This window comes from Sporothrix schenckii (genome assembly GCF_000961545.1).
Source record: "Sporothrix schenckii 1099-18 chromosome Unknown Cont49, whole genome shotgun sequence".
Classification (NCBI taxonomy): domain Eukaryota; kingdom Fungi; phylum Ascomycota; class Sordariomycetes; order Ophiostomatales; family Ophiostomataceae; genus Sporothrix; species Sporothrix schenckii.
In genome coordinates, this window is record NW_015971150.1 from 85,788 (window position 1) to 105,458 (window position 19,671).

A 19,671-nucleotide genomic window follows, 5' to 3' on the forward strand; every position below is an offset into this window, starting at 1 on the left:
GATTCACTAAAAAGATAATCTGTTAAAAAGGTCGCCCTAGGTTGGTGGGTAACTGGGGCAGCGATAAAAAGGGCGAGGCGAGTGCGACTTCTCGGTGGTGAAAATGTGCAATGCGTGTGCGTGCGCGCATGCGTGTGTGGGCGTGGGCGGACAATATATATGAATGCTAATATATGGCAAGAAACATTATGGAGGGGGAGGGGTTCGGAGGGGAACAGGGGCGCTCGATATTGCCTTGCAGCAGTACCAGCTGACGGCACAATGCGGGGAGCAAGAACAGCAAGAAACAGTCTTTAAAAAAAAGCAACAACAGCTGTGCATAAGGAGGTGGAAGGCAAGGCAGCAAAATTGGGTGTAAAAATCAAAGTTTGTATTAAACAAGACAAACAGGAGGACGGCAAAAGGAACGGGACGATTGGTTCTCAATCGTGAAGAATCTCCAGTCGTGAAGATATGTGTGTTGAGGGAGAGAGAGGGAGAGAGGGAGACAGAAAACAGGCTTCGTGCACACAGGGGGATTTTGCATCGCTGCACCAAGAACCCTGAATACAGTAGCTGGGGGTAGGAAAGACAGGAAACGGATCCACTTGACTAACCGGTGTCTCCAGGAGGTCGCAATCCGAAATGTCCAAGCACCCACGTTGAACTGCGGCCCTGCTTCGATACGAAACGAAGGACAAAGGTGAGGGCAGCAGGCGGACTGGCGCGAACGAGTAAAAAGTTGAGAATGGAAAGACGAGTGACACGATATTGGCAATATCGGGCACTGTACCGTGCCGTGAAGATTCTCGAAAACAGATGTTGTCTTTGGACTTGCAATACGGCGCAAAAAACGGGCGCTGTTGAGCAATTAGACAAAAGGAATTAGCAACGTGGAGCCAGACACAAACAGCCTGGCTTGCCGATGGTACGAAGGAGAGAACAGGTATGGAGTGGAGGGTACGTCTTGTGCTGTGGTGAAAACAGGGTGATTTGCGGGTTGTGCGAATAGAAAAGAGATGAGATGAAAGGAACGTTGACGCGATAGGGAGATGGGACGAGCGAAGACGGCATCGACGGACAAAGAGAATCGCGCAAGGCCGGCAAGGGGTTGGGGTGACCAAGGAGAGGCGAGATGTAAACACAAAGACATAGGCCGGGGAAGACAAGGAAACGCGAGGTCCGAGGAGCTATCCCGGAATCGTTCGACGGCGGATTGGTTTTGTCAAGGCGGGAGAAGGCTTCCAGAAGACATGGGGCAGCGCAGATCAAGTCTTCTCCTGCGAACCAGCCGGTATGCGAAACCCGCTGGAACAGGATGTCAGACATCGTTCTGGAATATCGCGAGCTGACCTCCTAGAGAACAAATTCGAGTTGCGAGCTGCGAGGTCCCAGGTGAGGGCAGGGGCATCCGTTGTAATACCCAGGGGGTTGGCAGGCTGGGGGTCGTGGAGTACGTGTCGCAGGTGCCATTCAGAAACTCAAAGGTTTAAAATGTGCCAGAACACGAATTGTACCGACAAGGGAGGGCCAAACTGGAGAAAAGCAGTTCACGTATTGTCTCTGAGGCAGGACCATGTACCAGTATGATCTTCAACGGTGACTGTGGCAGTTTCGGGACCTATGGATGTGGGCAAAGGGAGAGACGGGGATGCAAAACAAAACAAGATACCACAGGGGACAAAATGAAGGCCCGCTGAAGCTGCGTCCGTTACTCACCGCACTTGGTCGAACTTGTTGCCGTATTCGTGCTGGCTGGCCTTGGTGTGTCGCTCGAGGCAAAGAGAGATGCAGATGAGAAGACGTAGAAGAGAGGAACCGAAGGAACAGGAGAGAGTAGATGGAGAATCTACTTCGTAGAGAGCGGAGAATGGCGGGTGGAACAGATGCCACGGTGGGAACAGGAGCTTCTATAGATGGTGGAGAAGTGACGAAAGGCAGAGGTGAAGGGGTAATGTGAGCGGTGCTCTTGACTTTGCGACAGGAGTTGCCCCGCGCTGCTGTTTTGAATCTTGGGCTGTGCGCCGAAGGGGGGGTGGAGGGCAGAGCGCCGCCGTTTCGTGCTTTGTGGCGGGCTGTCGGCTTGGTCTAAGTTTAGATTTAGCTAGAGCAAAAAGGTGTTGGGTGTTTGGTCAAAAACGATGCCTGCAGGCGTGCTAACAGGCGTGCCTGAACGTGCTTTTTGGGAGCCAAGCAACGAAAGGGCACGACGGGAATTAAGGGGCCGATCGGGTTGAATGCAAAGTCAGGAGACTGTGGGGGACGACGGGAAGACCTAAATAGGATGAGAAGGGACTGTCAAGATCAAGATCAAGAGCGAGAGAGTGTGTGTGAGAAAGAGAGAGAGTCAAGGAGGGAACCGTAAAATACAAGTTGCGAGCACTCAAGTGGGAAGGGACGAATGCAGAGAAAGCGCAAAATCAATACAGAAAATGATTAAAACAGGTTCGGCCAATGGCACAATGGTGACGACGGAGCAAGAGCGATACAAGGGCGCCCAAACCATTCCCGATGCTCGAACCAAGTATGGAGTATCACGTCGCACTCCGTAACAATAAATGCTTTTCAATATGTGGTGTGATTCGGCCAAGTTGTGACGAGACAACCGCATGGCCTTGCACGGCGGGCGGAACAAGCGAAAAGAAAAGCAGTCCGGACTTGTGTCCTGTGAAATCCTTGAACCATTGTTTGCTAAGATTACCTTCGCATTCAAGAACAGGCAGCTCCGTTACAAAGATGAGTGGCTCTGGGGGTAAGGTTGAAGTGCGAATGTTCCTGGCAAGGAAATGGAATGATTGAACAGTACGCAGACCATGGTTGCCAGCCTGTCAGGGCCCTTCTTTGGCAGGACTTCACGTTGATGTAGAAGGGCTCTATCAACCTCCCCCTGAAAGACGACGCACTAAGTCATACTAGCGAACAACAACCTTCGGCAGCCAACAGTTGCTAACTGGGAAAGGCCCCAAACCAGCCAATCGCAGATCATCTTGAGGCGCCCGCCGCGTGTGTTTCAATCACATCCCAAGCAACGCTCCGTTTCATGACTGGCTCCGGCGCTTGGAGCGCAGACTGAGAAAAACGGGAGGAAGGACGAATGAAGTACGGAGTACGTCGAAGCTAACAAGGACCCAGGCGAAGAGGCTGCCATCCTGTACGGGAGAACACGCATACGCATTGAACGGGATGGCAAAGCTGGGGGCTCTGTTTAGCTCGTTGCACATTTACAAGTCGATTGAATTCTAAATATGGAAATCTTTGCTTGTCCAAGGCGTCTATTTGGCAGGACGCAACCTTTCGCGGATCCAGAAAGCCCCCGCCATCCGGTAGACGACGACAAGGGCCAGGTCGACTGGCACAATCCTACAGTAATAAAATGTATCAAGTGTACTCCTATCATGTGGGCCTTGACAGAGAGTACTGAACACCCGGCCGTGATAAGGGTGACATAGATCGTGGACCTGGAGACGCCCTTTGGGGTTATCAAACGGTGATTGCTTTTGTAACTCTTTCAAGAAAATCTATGTGCTTCTACCACAACTCCCGCAACAACACGTACAGCCCTGAAATACTCTCCAATATCTGTGTTTTTTTTTTTTTTCATTTCGTTATTGCTCACGTCCGCACTGCTCGTCGCGGTTCTTTGTTATGTGTTCTGCATACAAATTCGCTCCAAATTCAACTTGTTTTCTAAAGTACACGCGCAGAGAAAGACAAGCGAGCAAGAGAGTGTGAGAGATGAAAAAAAAGAGAAAAGAAAAAGAGGCAGAAGCGCAGGAAATAAATAAAACTGCATAAACAAAATATAACAGCAACAGCAGCTACCAATATGTTCCCAACAGCCTGTTCTCCTGTCTGCCTCGTAATTACTGGACGACCTATACGAGAGATGTTAGCTGCCGTGCGAGTGAAGGGAAACGTATCAAAACAAAATACACAAGTGCAGACTCGTGCCTGCTAGGTACTCACCTTCTCCCGCAAGTTGCCCATCCACTGCTGGAAGCTCATGCTGTGGTCCGCCCGGTCCTCCACCAGCAGTGTCTGCGCCCAAAGCTTCAGGCTCGGCTCGCCGTCTTCGCGGACCACGTACAGGTGCGGCACTGTAATGCTGCCGACGCCCCGCGACTTGAGATCCCGGCTCTTTTGCACCACTGCCCGCACCCGTTCGTTAAAGTCGTTGTCCAGCTCTGGTAGAGAGGTCTTGCCCACATGCAGCTGTGTCCGGTCCGTCACGCCAAACACGTCAACAAGAAGCTGCGGCACGGTGTCGCGGCCAACCCACAGGAACTGCGTCTGCCCATCGTCGATCAAGTACAGGCCATACGGAACAAAGCGCTCCGAGGACAAGTTGAGCGGCGGCGGCAACACGATCTGGCTAGTCTCGGGGTCCGGCACCCCGGCATTGTCTGGCATATCGTGCAGCGAATACAGGCGGGGGTAGATAAACTGCAGCAGCAGCGGTACGGGGAGCGTCGAAAGCTGGCACAGCGCTGCAGATCGCAGATCCGAAGGGATCTGAGCCGACTTGCGCAGGCCGACGTTCTTGATTAGGCCCAGGAACAGTGCTGGCAGGCCCCGCAGGTTGGCCGGGAACTGCAGGCCGCCACCCATGCTGCCGCCTGCCAGTTCCTTGCGGAACGTCTGCAGCAGCTCCGTCAGCTTGTTCTGCAGGCTGTCGCGGGCCGCGTCTAGGCCGCCGTCCAGTGCACGCTCGACGGCCTTGTGGCTGAAGTATGCCGTCACGGCTGCCTGGTCGGCCGATCCATACACGTCGGCCAGGCTGAGTGTCGTAGGAAGGGCCAATGTCAGGACACGGATGCGGCGCTCGCCGTTGCAGGTCGTGTGCAAAACTGCTGTCTGGAGACACACGACATTCTTCTGGAGTGTTTCATCAATAGCGACCTCAACCACGTAGCACTGGTCACGCGGGAAGGCGGGGAAGGCGCACAAATCGGAACTGCGGTTGAAGAAATTGCCGTAAAAGGAGCTCATGCGGAGGCCCGTGGTCGCGCGAACGCGCAGCACGGCCTCAAGACCAATCTCCGACGATAAGTAGTCACTAAACTCCGTGGCAAACTTGATGGCATCCTCGGGCCGACCGGCATTCCAGCCAGGGTAGAACCATGTCTGGCCGCCAGTGTACCGCGGCAAATTGCTGAGCGACGCCACGTCCTGGTACTGTGACGAGAAGAGGAACATATCGACGGAGACCTGGTTCTTGGAGCACTCTACGGCAAAGCTCTTGTAGAAGCTATTGGCTGTTTGTAGGAGCGCGCCCTCCTTGGACGTGCCCAGCATTTTCTTGTCCTCGCGCATCTCCAGCTTGCCGGTGCCCATGTTTGGCAGCGACGAGCTGAGGACAACCATCTTGCCGCCCAGAGGGGAGATGAGCTTGTGGCCCGCACGCAGGGCGGATCCCATGCTGGACCCGTTGTTCTGGTTGTTGGCAAACATGCCCGGCAGCTTCGTGAGGAACAGTTCGATGCTCTGGCGCGAGCTGGTCAGCGGCACCAGTAGTTCTTGGGGCACGGGCATGAACGGCTCATCCAGGTCGCTGACTACGAGCATGCTTGTTTCGCCAGCACCATTGTTCTCGTCATCGTCCCCATTGGCACCGTCATCCTCCTCGCCCTCTTCCTTGGCGGCGGGCTTCGAATCGCGCGGGATGGCAAAGTAGTGCAGGGAGGAGTCGACAGCGATAAAGCCTAGGCGCGTACGACCATCGGCATTTGGTATTCTGTTGAGGCTGTCGAGAATGGTACGGGCGCTGGTGGCAAGGAGACCTGTTGATACGGCGGCGTAGCTGACATCAAAGAGAAACAGGTAGACCAGTGGCTGCGGCGGGCGTACCATGTACTCCTGCGGCGCAACAAACTCGACGACGGCATGGTTCAGCTCGTGGCGCTGCCAGCGGTCGACGCTCTTCTGCGAAGCCGCATCCCAGTCGAAGGCCTGGGGGACGTCGTTGGTCAGGTTGCACATGTTGCAGCGCCAGCGGTGGCCATGGTCAACAAAGGTCACAAAGGGATTGATGTACGAGCGGCATCTCCGGCAGCGCGAAATAACCTGGTCCTGCACAACAGGGACGTCGTCGTCGAGGTCGTGCAAGGACGCATAAGGCTGAATAATGAGGGCAAAAGGTAGTTTGGACTTTTTCAGGAGCGAATGGTTCGTGGGGACGGCATTGATTGTGGACCGGACGTATTTAGACGGGCAGTTGGCGTCCGGCGAGGGAGTGACGCTGCTCTAGCGAAAGGGGAAGACAAATTTGTTAGCATCAACCTGCAAAGCCCGCCACCATCCCGAAGGTGCTCTACAAGGTGGGATCAACGGATGGAAGGGGGGTAAACAAAAAGAGTTCTTACGTTAGGGGGCAACATGATGGGCGGCGGTGGGAGGTCCAGCTCAGACACATTGAAGGGTTGGCTCATGAGGTCGGTCGGATACAGCTGATTGAGGGGACCAGTACGCGGCGGCTGGCCCTGGTGCGCTGGTACTTGCTGATGCGGCGGCTGGTGCGGGGTGGGTGGCTGACCGGCGCCTGTGATGCCCATGTTGGCAACACCAGCCGTCACTGCATCAACACCACCAGCACCAGGCATGCCTGCGTTTGCACCTGAGTAGCCATAATCGGGATATCCGTAGCCGCCAGCCGCGGGGGCACCCGCGGCTCCGCCGGACGCACCGATGCCAACCTGCTGAGGGTGGCCATACTGCACATCCTGGACATCAGGGGTTGCCTGGGCGCCGTAGCTGCCGTATGCAGGAGCGCCAGCAGGCTGGACGGGAGCGCCGTACTGACTGGGTGGTGGCGCCTGACCGCCAGCGGAGGTATTGCCGGCGGTGCCAACACTGAAGGCATCGGCAGCATAAGCTCTCTTCTTCTTCTTGCCCGTCTCGTGAATGGGCGCACCAGCCGGTGGCGGAGCATGACCCTCGGGAAGCAGCTGCTGCTGGTCTTGAAAGCTCTGTTGGTCGCCATACGGTGATGGCTGACCGCCATACTGCTGACCGTAAGGGGCAGACATGGCTGGTGTCAGTGTGGGGATGGACGGTGTCGAGGCGTCAATTGAGGCGTGATATCGAAGGCAAGAGACAGACACGGCGAGAAACGTCTATGAGACGAAACGGATAGGCCAGCGCGGGAAAGGTAGGAGCTTGCTGAAATTCGATATTGCTGTGAGAAAAGGGAGGCGAGAGGAACGCAGAAAATGCTGCCAAACAGATGACGGCAAGAGAGATAGGAAAGGAAGCTCAGGCAGCAGCGAACGCACCTCAAAATACAAAAGGTGGCCTTTCGAGCGAACTAAGGGTCGGCACCGGAAAGCGGCGATGAGAAGATGCTGTCGCCAGGCGAAGGAGGTGACTGCTTCGTGGCGTGCGGAAAATGTGGAGGGGAATACACAGGAGAGGAGGCAAAGGTGGGAGGGCGACACCGACACCTTTCCATTGATTCGCATCATTGGCGGCTGGCAAGCGGGCCACCACCTGTCCTCTCAAGAGCTCTGCACTAAATTATATACCCACTTGTTGCTTTGTAGCTATGCTACGGACGTCCCATAATCGTACAACAAAAAACTCGGATCACGTGACTGAAACTGACTAAAATAGGTCATGTGATCATTTCAGGAATGTTGATGCCACAACAAGTGGGGCGAGACCTAGCCCTCTGTGATTGGCCAGACCCGCGAATATAAATGGGGACCCTGATAAATAATAATATGTTAGGCAACGCGTAACGAAGATTATACGAAATACAGATAGCTAAGAATAACAACAATTACCTGACGGCCAATATCATCACCACATTTTGAAACTATCCTTAGTATCGCCACGAGTGGTAGTAGTAGTTAAAGAATACAAGACTCTTACCATCCAGATCATGACCCCCTACAATTATAGGTCCACAAGCGACTGGAGCTGGCCCAAGCCGAAGCTCGATTCACCGAAATCCAATGCCCTGGCGTGCCTGACCAGCCTAATTTGGGCTGCGGGCACTCTGCGCTAACACTGCACGCCACAGGGTCTTTTCCTGTCGTCTCTAGGCCAGACCCACTTTGATTTGAGTGTTGTATAGAGGAAAATGTACTCAGGAGCTGACAACTAGAAAAGGGCCTCCGATACTGTTTCGTGACCAATGAGTTCGACAGCGATCGCCGATAGGTTATTTCTTTCGTCTTACCCTTTCGTGCTTCGTCTTGTGCCCGCTTTCCTTTCTTCTTAAGGCGCACGCCGTTTGCGCCACTGCAACCTCTTCTTCCTTTGCGCAAAGGTTTATCGACAGGGCCCATTTATTTTTCTTCCTGTGCATTTTCTGTGTTCCATCGCTTTTCGTTCTTCTTCAATCTTGTCAAGACCAAGCACGATCCCTATCTCGCCTTAACCCCCCACGGTAACCCCCTACCACGCGACAACAGACAAGAGACCATGTCTGGCCGCTCATTGATCGGGTAAGACACGTCGATTCGCTTGCACATGCAAGGTCTTGTTGCAGCCAATGCAAGCCACTGATTGCAAATGCAGCCGTTGGCTTTCCATTTTGCTTTGTTGTTGCTTTGTGATGATCGCACAATTGACCCTCTTTCTAGGCAGCTCGTGCCCCTGGTTGTCCTCTTCATGGTTATCGGCGGCCTCGCCTTTGTCGGCTACCAGATCTACCTAAGCGTGAACAAGATCCAGGCGCAAGCGACCAAGAACATTGGCAACAAGAACATCACCTTCACCAAGGATGGCATGCGTGTTAACGTCAAGGAGGTGAAGAACGAGAAGTATGTGGATGCGACTCAGAAGGTGTTCGTGGACGTGTGGAACCAACACGCGAACAACATCGGCTTGGACGAGCAGCGCAAGAGGTATGTGCTTTGGCAACTGTCGTTTTCGCAGTTTATGGGAGCACCATCTAACCGGACAGGCACAACTCAAAATCAAAATAGGTTGCGCGATGATGTCAGCAGTAGCACGGCTCGGCCATGGGGATACCACCCAGCATGCGACCTGCCGCCATTGACGCGACACATCTCGAGATGCACCGACACTTGCAAGCGAGCGACGACAGCGAGTTGCGCCATTTGAGACTTGAGATTACCTTAGTACGAGGTCCTGGGATTTCTGGCCAAGGTCAGAGGGGCGTCTGTCATGAATTTCTAGCCGGGTTCGGATCCGCCTTTGTGCGTGAATGTGTAGATGTTTTGGTTCTTGCTTTCAATTTCATTGCTATACATCTCTTTCTTGCGACAAGCTTCAGGTAATCAACAACGGCTGTGGTTTTGCATAATCTTGTGCATTTTCAACCTACCCTTTTGGGTTGATTTGCATTTAATTATATTAAAATGCTATGATACTGCATTTTGCAATCTCCCGTACTTCTGCATGCTCAAAGCGTATTTTGTACAAGTATACATCCCCACCCAGGTCCTATCTGTTCCTAAATAGGATGCTATTTTACATGATGCCCATCTCCAATGAGGCCCCTTTATAAAGCAACCTTGTCATTCGCGTTTGCTCCTACACATGTAAAATGTTATGAGCGACATACGTACCGTACGGCCCCGAACCTCCAGATGCCTTTTCGACGAGTTCTTTTCGATCCGCGTCTAGTGATTGCTTCTGAAGAGCTTCCCATTGTTGGAGTGGATTCAATGCTTGCTTGGTGGTGGAGGGTGTCGGTGTCGAAGGACCTGCATTCGAGACCACCCCTGGGATCGTTACTGAACTTGTGTCAGAGTTAGGGCTAGATAATGATCCCGGGCCTACTGTAGACGCCATCGATACACCGGGTGGCGATACGCCCGACGTCGCCGATAGGAAGGCCTGCATGTTGTGCAGTGATTCGAGATGTTGATGTTGCGACATGACCCGGTCACGGCGGATCAACATTGACGGGACACGGAATCTGAGCTTCAAACAAGGAAACATGTTAGCATCTGGTATTCATCACTACATATCATGGTTTTCCACTTGTAACGAAACACGCCTGCACAGCTTACCTCGGCTAGGAAACCTGCGTATCGCACGCCAAGCTCATTGCTAATGTGCTTCAGCCGTCCAATGACCCAGGCGCGCTGGTTGTCCGTCGTGTAGTCCTGGCTGTTAATGTTGGTCAGCGGCCAGGCCAGAAAGTAGCCAGCGAGGCCTTTGAGACTGGAATCGTCACCGCAGACAAAGCCCAGGGAGGGGGTGTACTCGTTATCAGAATCCCCTTCCGTACTGCCATCGGTCGACTGGGTAGCACTGGGGGGTCCTTTGGAGTGGTGCCTGTGATCCGGTGAAGCTGACGACGAATGAAAGTCCTGACTTTTATGCCAGCCTAGATAAAACGGCACAGATGCAATTATATCCGTGATGATGTCACTGCACATGCGTGCTGCAGTGGCGTATTGAGACGTTGTGCGATAATCTGCTGGGGCGCAGGCCCAAGCAGCACAGCGCACGCCGATCGAAGCCAGGCAAAGGCGGGTGGCACGAACCATATTCCATACACTGGCAATATAAATATCACGGTAGACGTCAATCTTCCCTGGAAACACCTCGGCCCGCCCGTAGTCGCCGCCTTCGGGGAGCTTGTCTTGCCAGGCAACGGTGTGGTACCGCCACTCGACGGGGACATTGGCTTGCCAAGCAACGCAGTCACGATCGAGGCTGTATGCTTCTTGCGCGAGGGCCATAATGCGGGCAACATTTTCGGGAGAGCGGTCGGAGGACGTAGCCATGAGATCAGCAGCCCGAGACCGCAGAGCGGCGGTTCGAATACTGAGCCGCTGGCAGGCGCCAGCGGCGGAGTCGGCGACAGCATCAGCCATCCACCAATCAACATCCATGTCAGGCGCCTTGCCGGAGGCAAGACAATGAATAATCTGCAATATGTGTTAAAATGCGGTCTTCAAGCCAGTATATGAGGCACGTGCTTGTCTTGCAGTCTCTTACCATTTGCGTACGCACAGCTATGAACAGGGATAGACCCGACCGAGTCTTACGCTGACCCAAGTTCCGGGCTTTCACAATTTCAACAGCACCTTCAATATGGGAGCCCCATGCGAACAAGCCCATGTGCTTTGCGGTGATGCTCTGAGGCACGTCAACATATAAAATCGACAATGATTAGGAGCGAATGACTGGTGGAGGGCGCCTACGTACCTCAAATAAGCTGAGCAATAAGACTGCACCAAGAGTGTTATCTGCGCGTGAGAGCGCCGGATCACGCAGTGCGAGGTGAGTGGCAGCCAACGCTCGCGTATAGGCTGACAGTGCTTTGTCGGCAAATGCGAAGCCGTTGGAGGCGACGCGTGTGCCCATGGAAGCAAGGGCACAAGCGCGAAATGCAATTGAGAGGGCGGCGCGGGCTTCTTTGCTTGAAAAAGATACAGGTGCTGCGGTCCCCGAGATTGAGGGGCTGGCCTCATCGGAGGCACCACTGAGGGCTGCCGCTTCCTTTGTGCCAATGGATGCATACAACGATGTCGGGCTCTCGGCATCCTTCATCATAGGAACGAGGAAGTCCATGTAGCCTCGACCGGTACCCTGGAATGGGACGAGCACAAAATTGGAGTAGAAGTGGCAGACGGCCAGCTGATCGGGTGGTACTGGCAGAGCCGGTACGATGGACCCATAATAATAACGGCTGCTCCCGGACGAGTAGCTGCTCGTGCTGTCTGCACTGTTACCATTCTGGCTTGCTCCGAAGCCGCTGCCGTAGCTAGCCATGTTGCCTCTGCGGCCATGTGCTGCGACGAACCGAAGTGAGACCTTGGCGAGGCTGTCATCCGGGCTGTCACTATCTGTGCTCCTGGCGCGACCGGAGCCGGTATGCGCGGGCAGGGTGACGGAGCCGCTGAAGCTGGCCGTTTCCAGAGTCTGATGCGCGACACGCCCAGCCTGGCGACTGCGTAGGGTGGCAGCTGCCTTTTTCCGGGCAGTGGTGCGTGCTCGTTTCTCGGCCGCACTAGCCTCGGTCTCGTTCCGGAAGAGCAAGTCAATCTTGCTCTTATAGCCTGGACAAGTGCGGTTGGTGCGGATGCATTGGTTACATGCAGGCTTTGCCTCGTCACACTGTAGTTGTACACAGGGTTAGAGAGTGTTCTCTTGATAGCGGACAGGTACCGCGTGGCCGCAAGATAGAATGCAGGCGGCAGCACGTAGACGAATCAAAGGGACGGCAGGCAGGACGGTAGGTAGGACAGTAGGACACAGGTGACGTGCAGCACGGTATCGAGGGACCAAGTGCCGAGCCGTACAGCATGGCACGCCAAAGTGGAAGAGGAGAAACAAGCCACGACGGGCCCGCCACCCACAGTATGCAGGTACGAGCATGAGCCTTACCTTGATCCGTCGTGTTCGGCACATCTGGCAGCCCGTCGACGGTTTCCCCGAGAAGACCATCTTGGACAGATCCGATGGAGTATCGAGATGGGGTCAATGGCAGGCTGGTGGTGGAGTGGCGGAGCAACTAAAGCCGCGCGGTGAGGATTTTGAGTTGCGATTGGATGAGTGGGCAGGCCGATAAGTTGACAGAAAAAAAGGGTTGAAAGTTTAAGTATGCGAAGAACAAAGCCGTTGACGATTTGAGGTTTTGGCTAGCTGCAGCGGAAATAGATCGCAGATCCTCCCTGCGCAATACCATGTCTAGAACGGATCTGGTAATTAGCGGGTGAGGGGGAGGACGCCAAAGTGGCTCGCTCAGATGGCTGCAATCACAGGGCAGATGCTGGCTGCGAGGCGCGTGGCCTTGTCGTCGCAGGCCTTGTCGTCGCAGGCAGGGAGGGCCACCAAGTCAAGCATTGCCGGGACGTAAGATATTGGGCCATAAAAGCGTTGCATTGGTGGTGGGAGGAGCAAACGAGACGCTGGGGTGGAGACTCTCGCGAGACGTGTAACTAGCTCGCCGTCGACCGGGCCAACAGATTGGGGCCCGGACAGTTGGTGGATTTAAGGTTTCAAGGTCTCTTGGCCTGGCTGCTGTGGGGTGGGATGTAGGATCAGTTGGCCATCAATTGCATCGAGAAGAAGATGGAGGCCATGTGCGACGGCGATCTGGGGATGGATATTGGTAGCAGAGGAAAGAGCAGGTTGAAGCGAGATGGACGGACTAAGGTACTCGAGGGAGCTTGCTCAGGAATAAAGGCGACAGGGGAAGGAGCGACGCAAGAAGCGCCCTCCTATCTCCATTCACTCAAAATTACTCGGTACATACACAGCACACCGCCACTCCCTGACTTTCGGCCGAGCACTATCAATGGAAAGGCACAAACCCGGATCACAACGAAAGAAGGTGACGATCGTCTGAAACGCGATGGACAGCACTGCCACGGCATCTACGACGCACCACGCTCGAGGTATCGACAAGGGACCGCCGCTGACTGGCTGTGAAAGTTGGCACGCCTTTGTATCTTGAAGACAAAGCACTCGGTGCGTCCACAGGCGGAGAATGCATTTAGCTTAATGCATCAAGCATCTTTACGTCTAGTAAGTTTGTTGATGTGATGTGTTAATGTGGAAGCGAGACGCAGATCGGCTGTGGTATTTGCTGGAGATTGGACATGGGCATTAGGGAGGCATGCATTGGGGAATAACGGGCAAAAGGAAAATATTGATTGGCAACAATACTCTGACCTACTCCGTACGTCGCACGAAGTACACGGAATGAACCAAACTGTAAAGTCGTGTTTCGTATCAAGCCGAGAAACACACCAAAGGAAGGGCAAAGCACCAATCTGCAACACTGGCGTTCCGGACGCTACATAAAAGAAACGACGCGCACACTTTTCCTGCTGCTGGGGGGTTGGAAATTTATTTTACCTCTCCGGCGGCGAGATTGGCCTTTAACTTGTGGCCATGGCCATGGCCAGGTTCGTTGGAGTCGAAGGCGGTTGCGTCGGACATCGCACGACCATGACGACATGAGTGCTGTTTGGCGAGCAACGTTCCTGGGAAAACGGCGCAAATCTCGTATGGATTCGGGACCGCGACCTTGCCAGGCCATGTATTGCCGACCACGGTTTGTTTGAGAAATTATCACGGGGAGTTGTTAAATGTCGGACATTTCCTTCTTTTATTGCCCTGTTTTCGTCGTATTTCAACTCGCACTCTGTAGTTTTCAATTGCCCCTTTGTGTGATTTGTTTCGGTGCGTTGCAGTTTCAAGCTCTTTTTAATACGTCGCACACCGACGACCACAGAAGCACAGTACACATCGCAGGAGAGGACATTTGCAGTCACAACGTAATATTTATCAGATCGAGAGTCGTTTTGGTGCGATCCAAGAACACATGACGCGCGAGGTGATGTAAACAACTATGAAAGTAGCCGCATAGAATTTGGTTAAAACAAGCCCGGCTCGTGGTCGTACAAATGGCACAAAAACACGACATTTTACTACCGTCTTTGGCATCTGTACGACATGTGATGTTTGTCCGACTTTGTTATCGTTGCCCAATATATGTGTGCAAACGCGCACAGTAAAATAATGTCCACCGTTGTAAAGGTGAAGAACAGCATTTGCTTTGCGCTGCCCTCCTTTTTCGAAATCGTTTTCTCGCTCCCCGCCTTTTGCCTTTTCTACTCCGTCGAACCCCCCAGAGAGTCATATATGTAGGTATATGCAGTCACATCATGAAAACAGACAAAAAAAGAAAAGAAAAGTAGGGCTACAAATCAACCAAGAATCAAATCCATCGCGAGATAGCAAGAAACGGGAATGAAAACAGAGCAAAACATAAAATAGAGAAAAATTGCAACAGCATATGGCTAAAACGGCAGTCCCTGTACAACCCGGAAAAAGTCGTGGTGACTATTTATTCCGCCACATTAAAGAGGCCTGCAACCCCTTCTAGGTCAGGACTGCCACGGCCGCCATCACCCATTCGTGAGCCGGCTTCGTTGTTGGAAGCCGTGCCACCGCCGGTTGTCGACGGAGCCGTCATGAACTCCTGCGCCATCTTGCTGCGCTGGGTTGACTTTCTTGTTGCAGGCCGGAACGAGTCGCGTTTGAGCCCGCCTGTCTTGCTGAGCTTACCCATCTCAGCGACGCTGACGCCTTTCAGGTCCTTGAGCAGATCCAAAACCAGTGCACGTTGTTGACGCGCTTGCATGCCTGCCCGGCAAATCTGTTCAATGGCAAAGTCCACATCGCCCGCCTTCATGTTCGGTAGTGATAACAGCACCTGCCGTGGTGTTGCTGTAATTGGGCAGTAGTGGCACAATATGGACGCAATCAGAGAGCCAAGTTCTCGGTGTTGGTCCACAAAGTATGGTTCATGCAGCGACAAAATGCAGCTCTTTAAAACCTCAGACGAAAGGTACTCGCGGACTGCTGCCGATGTCTCTGCTGGTACAGGGAATGGGTCCGGTGCACGCGCTCCTGTTGTCGACCCTGTCCGGTTTCGGCTGCCGTTTGCGTTGTCATCCCCAGATGTAGGTGGCACTGGGAGCGCAGGCGGAGGCAAAGATTCTGGCGACCCAGGGTCTACCACTACAAATTCGCTGATGATGGTCCGTAGGACGCGAAGCACGATGCTGCAGCAACGGCCATCGTGGATGCGAATAGCGTGATTGCAGAACACCAACAGGGGCTCAACCAGACTTGTATTCATAAGGCAAAACCGCCGCAGAGTCGGATATTTGGCCTCTGCGTTGGCGGGCTCCGGAGACGAATCTTGCTGCAACAAGACTGTACATAAAATGTTAGCGCCTCTGACTCCTGTTCATCTTGGAAGAGGTACTACCTTGCTTACCGTTCACTCTCGTAGGATCCAAGAAATCGGCCATCATGATCACCGCACAGTAGCCGAACTGCCGCAAAATACTCTCGGCTTTCATCTCCTCGGTAAGCCCGTCGCCATCTGTCTTGATCTCTTGCTGCTGGTCAATCCGGCCCCATTCTTGTACCAGCTTGGATGATGTCTGCTGGAAACACAAAGAAATCAAAGGCGGTAGAAACTGCCCGCGGAACTCCACAGGGCAGTTGTCCACTAGGAATCGAACTAGGTTCAGCAGCCCGATAATCTGATGAGGAGGCAAGAACAGTGCGTTGCCAAATAATGCTCGCGCAAGCGGTTCTGGGAGGCCGTCGAAACTGTAGAACTGGACACTGAACCGACTGAGATTGCAGAGGATAGAGTAGGCCGTTTCTCGCACGTAGCGGACAGTGGAGCGAATGGAGGATGCAAGGCCTTCCATTGTACCTTTCCTCTTCATGACTCGTGCGTAGAAGTCGTCTTTGCTTCCCTCAGAGATGCCGGATTGCCAAAATCTATCCGTAAGGAGACGACCAACTGACGATCGCATCTCCTCTGGAAGCAGCGTCCAGCTACTTTGGTTATGTGAAGCATGGCCATAGTCCAAAAACTCTAGAAGCCTCGTCAGAATTAGCGGCACCGCGTCTTGCCACAAGACAATAGACGCTTGAAATGCCTCAGAGTGACGGTCAATGCGCTCTACAGAAGCGTTCAGAAACGTCTTGGTCGACCGCAGTGGCAAAAGCGTTTGGCGCAGCTCAAGATCTGCCTGTAGTGCCAACCCCTCTCCATCTAGTTCAATTAAACCCCAATCAGCCACTTGGTCGACGCGGTTGCGTGCGATATATAGTTGCGCCTTATCGAGCCCGACCAGTTCCGCAAAATTGCTAAACGACGATAAGGCACGCTCTAGCTCTGGTGTTTGCCACTGTGCTTTCACAGGCTCTAGAAAGGGCCGGAGTCTTTGCACACGCGTGGTATGGTCAATTTGGCTGGTGCGGTGAAGGATAAGGAACAAAAAGCTTTGGTACGCAACCTGCCGTTTCTCATCAAGAGTTCCGGAGGCGATCAGCTCTTTGACCTTGCTTTCAAGTTGGTAGTACACGCTCAATAGATGGTCAGGCTGCTTCGTGGCTAGGCGTTGTAGCTCTACCATGCTTTCGGACTGGAGCTCCTTGATTGCATCGTTGAAAGCGCGGTGTTCTGGCTCCTTTGGGCTGGGCCATGTCAAGAGGATGTGCTCTAGAACTTTGAGCATAAAACTCGGGTAGCTGTCAAGAGCGGTGATAGAGAAGGCGACCAGCAGCTGCAAAATGCGTTTTCGGATGCAAGGGTCCTCGATCGTCAGGTCCGCTATGCGGTTGCACCAGGCCTCAAACTCGGCCTCGAGAACCTCACGCTGCCGTTGTTTCTGTGAGAACCAATTAGCTACAAGCCAGAAAATCGGTAGGTTTTGCCTTCAATATCATGTCTTACCTCGGCCGGGTCGTCCTTCGAATGTGTTGAAGACCTCCACTTCATATAGCCTTTTAAAGCGGCTTCGACTACAGTAAAATGTGCATCAACGCGTAGAACTGGCATCGAGTTCTTGTTATAATTGGCGACTGCAGGTGTGATTAGAAATTGGCCATGTCTGGAAGTAATGGAGTCCATTTTGCAAGCACAATGGCAGGAAACATTGCATACCTTTGAACTCCTGGCCATCTTCATACAGATGATGGAGGACATTCTCAGCCTGTGCGAATATGTGGTGGAAAGCGTCAAGTAGTTTCAGTTGCACAATAGCCTCGATGATCTGTGAGCTGTATCGCCGGTAGTTACCGAGAAAAGCATGGCGCTCAGGAATGGTGTCCGTGTCTTCGAGGAGAAAGAGGTACGAGGGATCTTGAGTGTCTTCCGGTAGACTCTCGTAGCGGATAAGTCTTGAGCTGCAGACCTCAAGAAGAGGGCCGATGAGAGACGTGTTTGCAATAAGAGGTCCAACATTCCGATGGGCAAGTAGGCGCGTCCATGTCACCAGCACGGGGATGGAGACCACGAGGCTCTGACTCTGGACAACTTCAAGAAGAAATTCGACAAATCGTTGAACATCCACGCCCGCTGGCAGGTTGTGGAAACGTCGATCCAGGTAGTTTCCGAGACACGAAAGCATCTAGAAACAGCACATTAGCATGACACACCATGGGTGCAAATGCACGCTGAAAACAAGAATTTGTTTACCTCAGAGAACTTTTTGGCAAACTGGTATTTGTCATCGTCGATATCCTCGACGTCGACCTTGGACCATTCGAATAGGCGGTGGTACAGGTCGACATATTTACTGTCGTACATTGGTACCACCAACGCGACGAATTCCTCTTCGGTGAAGTGATTCCGTGAGTAAAGCGCATGAAACACCTCAAGTGCGGCCTTCTGGACAGAGACGTGCGGTGCGGCTAAGCTCTCACACAGTGTTGGCACACACTGGCAGGCGATGACGGCCTTGGGGATTGCCCAGGGCAGGAGAGATGTAAGGACGGCAAGGGCGCGGACGGCACACGAGCGGGCATCGTCGTTGGACTGGACATCAGCAGAGTTGCAGACACTCAACAATTCTGTAACGCGCAGCAGCCAACCCTCTTCACCGGCTCGGACATTCGGCGTAGTGGCGCGGTTCGGGAAACAGTCGTTGAGAATGGCAGCAGGCGTGAAAATATCCACACAGGATTTGCTCAGCACACCCTCGCGCAGCGCTACGACGGCATCGTCGCCGTTGAATACCTCATCGGACAGCGTCTCCAAAATATAGAGGACGAGCTCCCTGTGGACATTGTCGCCTCCCTGTTTGGCTTGCCAAAGGCTCAGCATCTGGGTGTCCATATCCATCCATTCTCCTGCCCAGGACCGTTTGGCCACTTCGACCCACAGCAGACCGATTTTGTTGCGCAAGTACGACGCATCGGTTCGGGACACATTCTCTGCGAGCTGCAGCACCCATCGGCGAATCCAGGCTGCCTGGTCGGCTGAAAAGAGGGCCCACTTGTGCTTAATGGAGTGTTCAAGCATCGACAAGCCGAAATGCCGGACCACCGACGAGTTCGACGGGTTGGCGGCAAGGGTGAAGCCCACGGACGGCGCCTGTACAGCGTCCTTGACAACTTCGAGGTGCTTTTGAGCCTCCTGGCGAGCCTGGTTCGTGGACTGGGGGTTGTAGATCAGCTCGAGAGCGCTGGTGATCTTGGGCAGCAGCACCTCTTCGGGTTCGCTGAGAGTATTGGTGGCGGTGGCGGGCTCCGCGCTTCCGTTGCCAAAGTGGTCCGCCATTGCTGCTTCAGGACGTTGAGACAACAGCCGGACCACTGTTTGCGTCGCCAGGTTTTTCGTTCAGCCGGAGAAGTCACACCAGCCAGGCTAGGTAAGATCGGTCGGTCGCACGCAGTCAGCGGCACCCGTAAAGCCCAGCGGGCACAGCAGGAGAACCGGCTGGGAGGAAGGGCTGTCGATGTAGGAGGAGTAGGTCACGGAGGTCGAATGTTGAGAGTTTATGAAGGAAGGCCTTGCTAGACTTTGTCGGAGGCAAAATAGAAACGGCGTTGAATGCAAGGGGACTGGATCTGTCAGATGGCTCTTCGCGTGCTTGGGACAAACGGAATTTCGAGAGCGCGAAACAATAAACGCAAGAGGGAAAACAGTTAGCAGAAACGAATGTGGATCGGGTTACAAACAAACGCAGCCTAGAAAAACTGTGCGAGGGAGAATGTCATAGCAAAAAAAGAAAAAGAGCGTTAAGAGGAGCAATTTTCTGTGTTGGGGAGACGAGAAGGATCAGAGACATCGGTGAAAACGAGAGACATCACGCTTGCATGCAGCAAAAACCTATTACCAAAGCAGAAGGCTTGAAGAAAAGGGCGGGCTTCGTTTCAACAGGGAAAAGGCAGGCTCAGGCACGGCGGAGAAAAAGTCAAAGAGCGGCCATTGGAGGGGCAAGC

The 19,671-nt window shown here is 53.5% G+C and overlaps 4 protein-coding genes across 4 annotated transcripts; 1 reads left to right on the forward strand and 3 right to left on the reverse strand.

The window, feature by feature from the left end:
* Positions 1-3,933: 3,933 nt before the first annotated feature.
* Positions 3,934-7,004, reverse strand: SPSK_00404 (protein transport protein SEC24; the record flags this gene model as incomplete). Its single annotated transcript, XM_016727373.1, has 2 exons — positions 3,934-6,222; positions 6,342-7,004. The coding sequence occupies 2 exons, from the start codon at positions 7,002-7,004 to the stop codon at positions 3,934-3,936; spliced, it is 2,952 nt and encodes a 983-aa protein (XP_016582585.1).
* Positions 7,005-8,403: 1,399 nt separating this feature from the next.
* On the forward strand, positions 8,404-9,048 carry SPSK_00597 (uncharacterized protein; the record flags this gene model as incomplete). Its single annotated transcript, XM_016727562.1, has 3 exons — positions 8,404-8,426; positions 8,565-8,828; positions 8,910-9,048. The coding sequence occupies 3 exons, from the start codon at positions 8,404-8,406 to the stop codon at positions 9,046-9,048; spliced, it is 426 nt and encodes a 141-aa protein (XP_016582586.1).
* A 400-nt stretch (positions 9,049-9,448) lies between these two features.
* On the reverse strand, positions 9,449-12,351 carry SPSK_00412 (uncharacterized protein; the record flags this gene model as incomplete). The annotated part of the gene is made up of 6 exons (XM_016727381.1): positions 9,449-9,480; positions 9,516-9,873; positions 9,963-10,829; positions 10,900-11,040; positions 11,110-12,021; positions 12,073-12,351. 6 exons carry the CDS (start codon positions 12,349-12,351, stop codon positions 9,449-9,451), a joined length of 2,589 nt encoding a protein of 862 aa, XP_016582587.1.
* A 2,410-nt stretch (positions 12,352-14,761) lies between these two features.
* SPSK_00379 (exportin-5) lies at positions 14,762-19,006 on the reverse strand (the record flags this gene model as incomplete). Its single annotated transcript, XM_016727348.1, has 5 exons — positions 14,762-15,636; positions 15,701-17,114; positions 17,180-17,307; positions 17,390-17,855; positions 17,924-19,006. The coding sequence occupies 5 exons, from the start codon at positions 19,004-19,006 to the stop codon at positions 14,762-14,764; spliced, it is 3,966 nt and encodes a 1,321-aa protein (XP_016582588.1).
* Between the last annotated feature and the right edge of the window lie 665 nt (positions 19,007-19,671).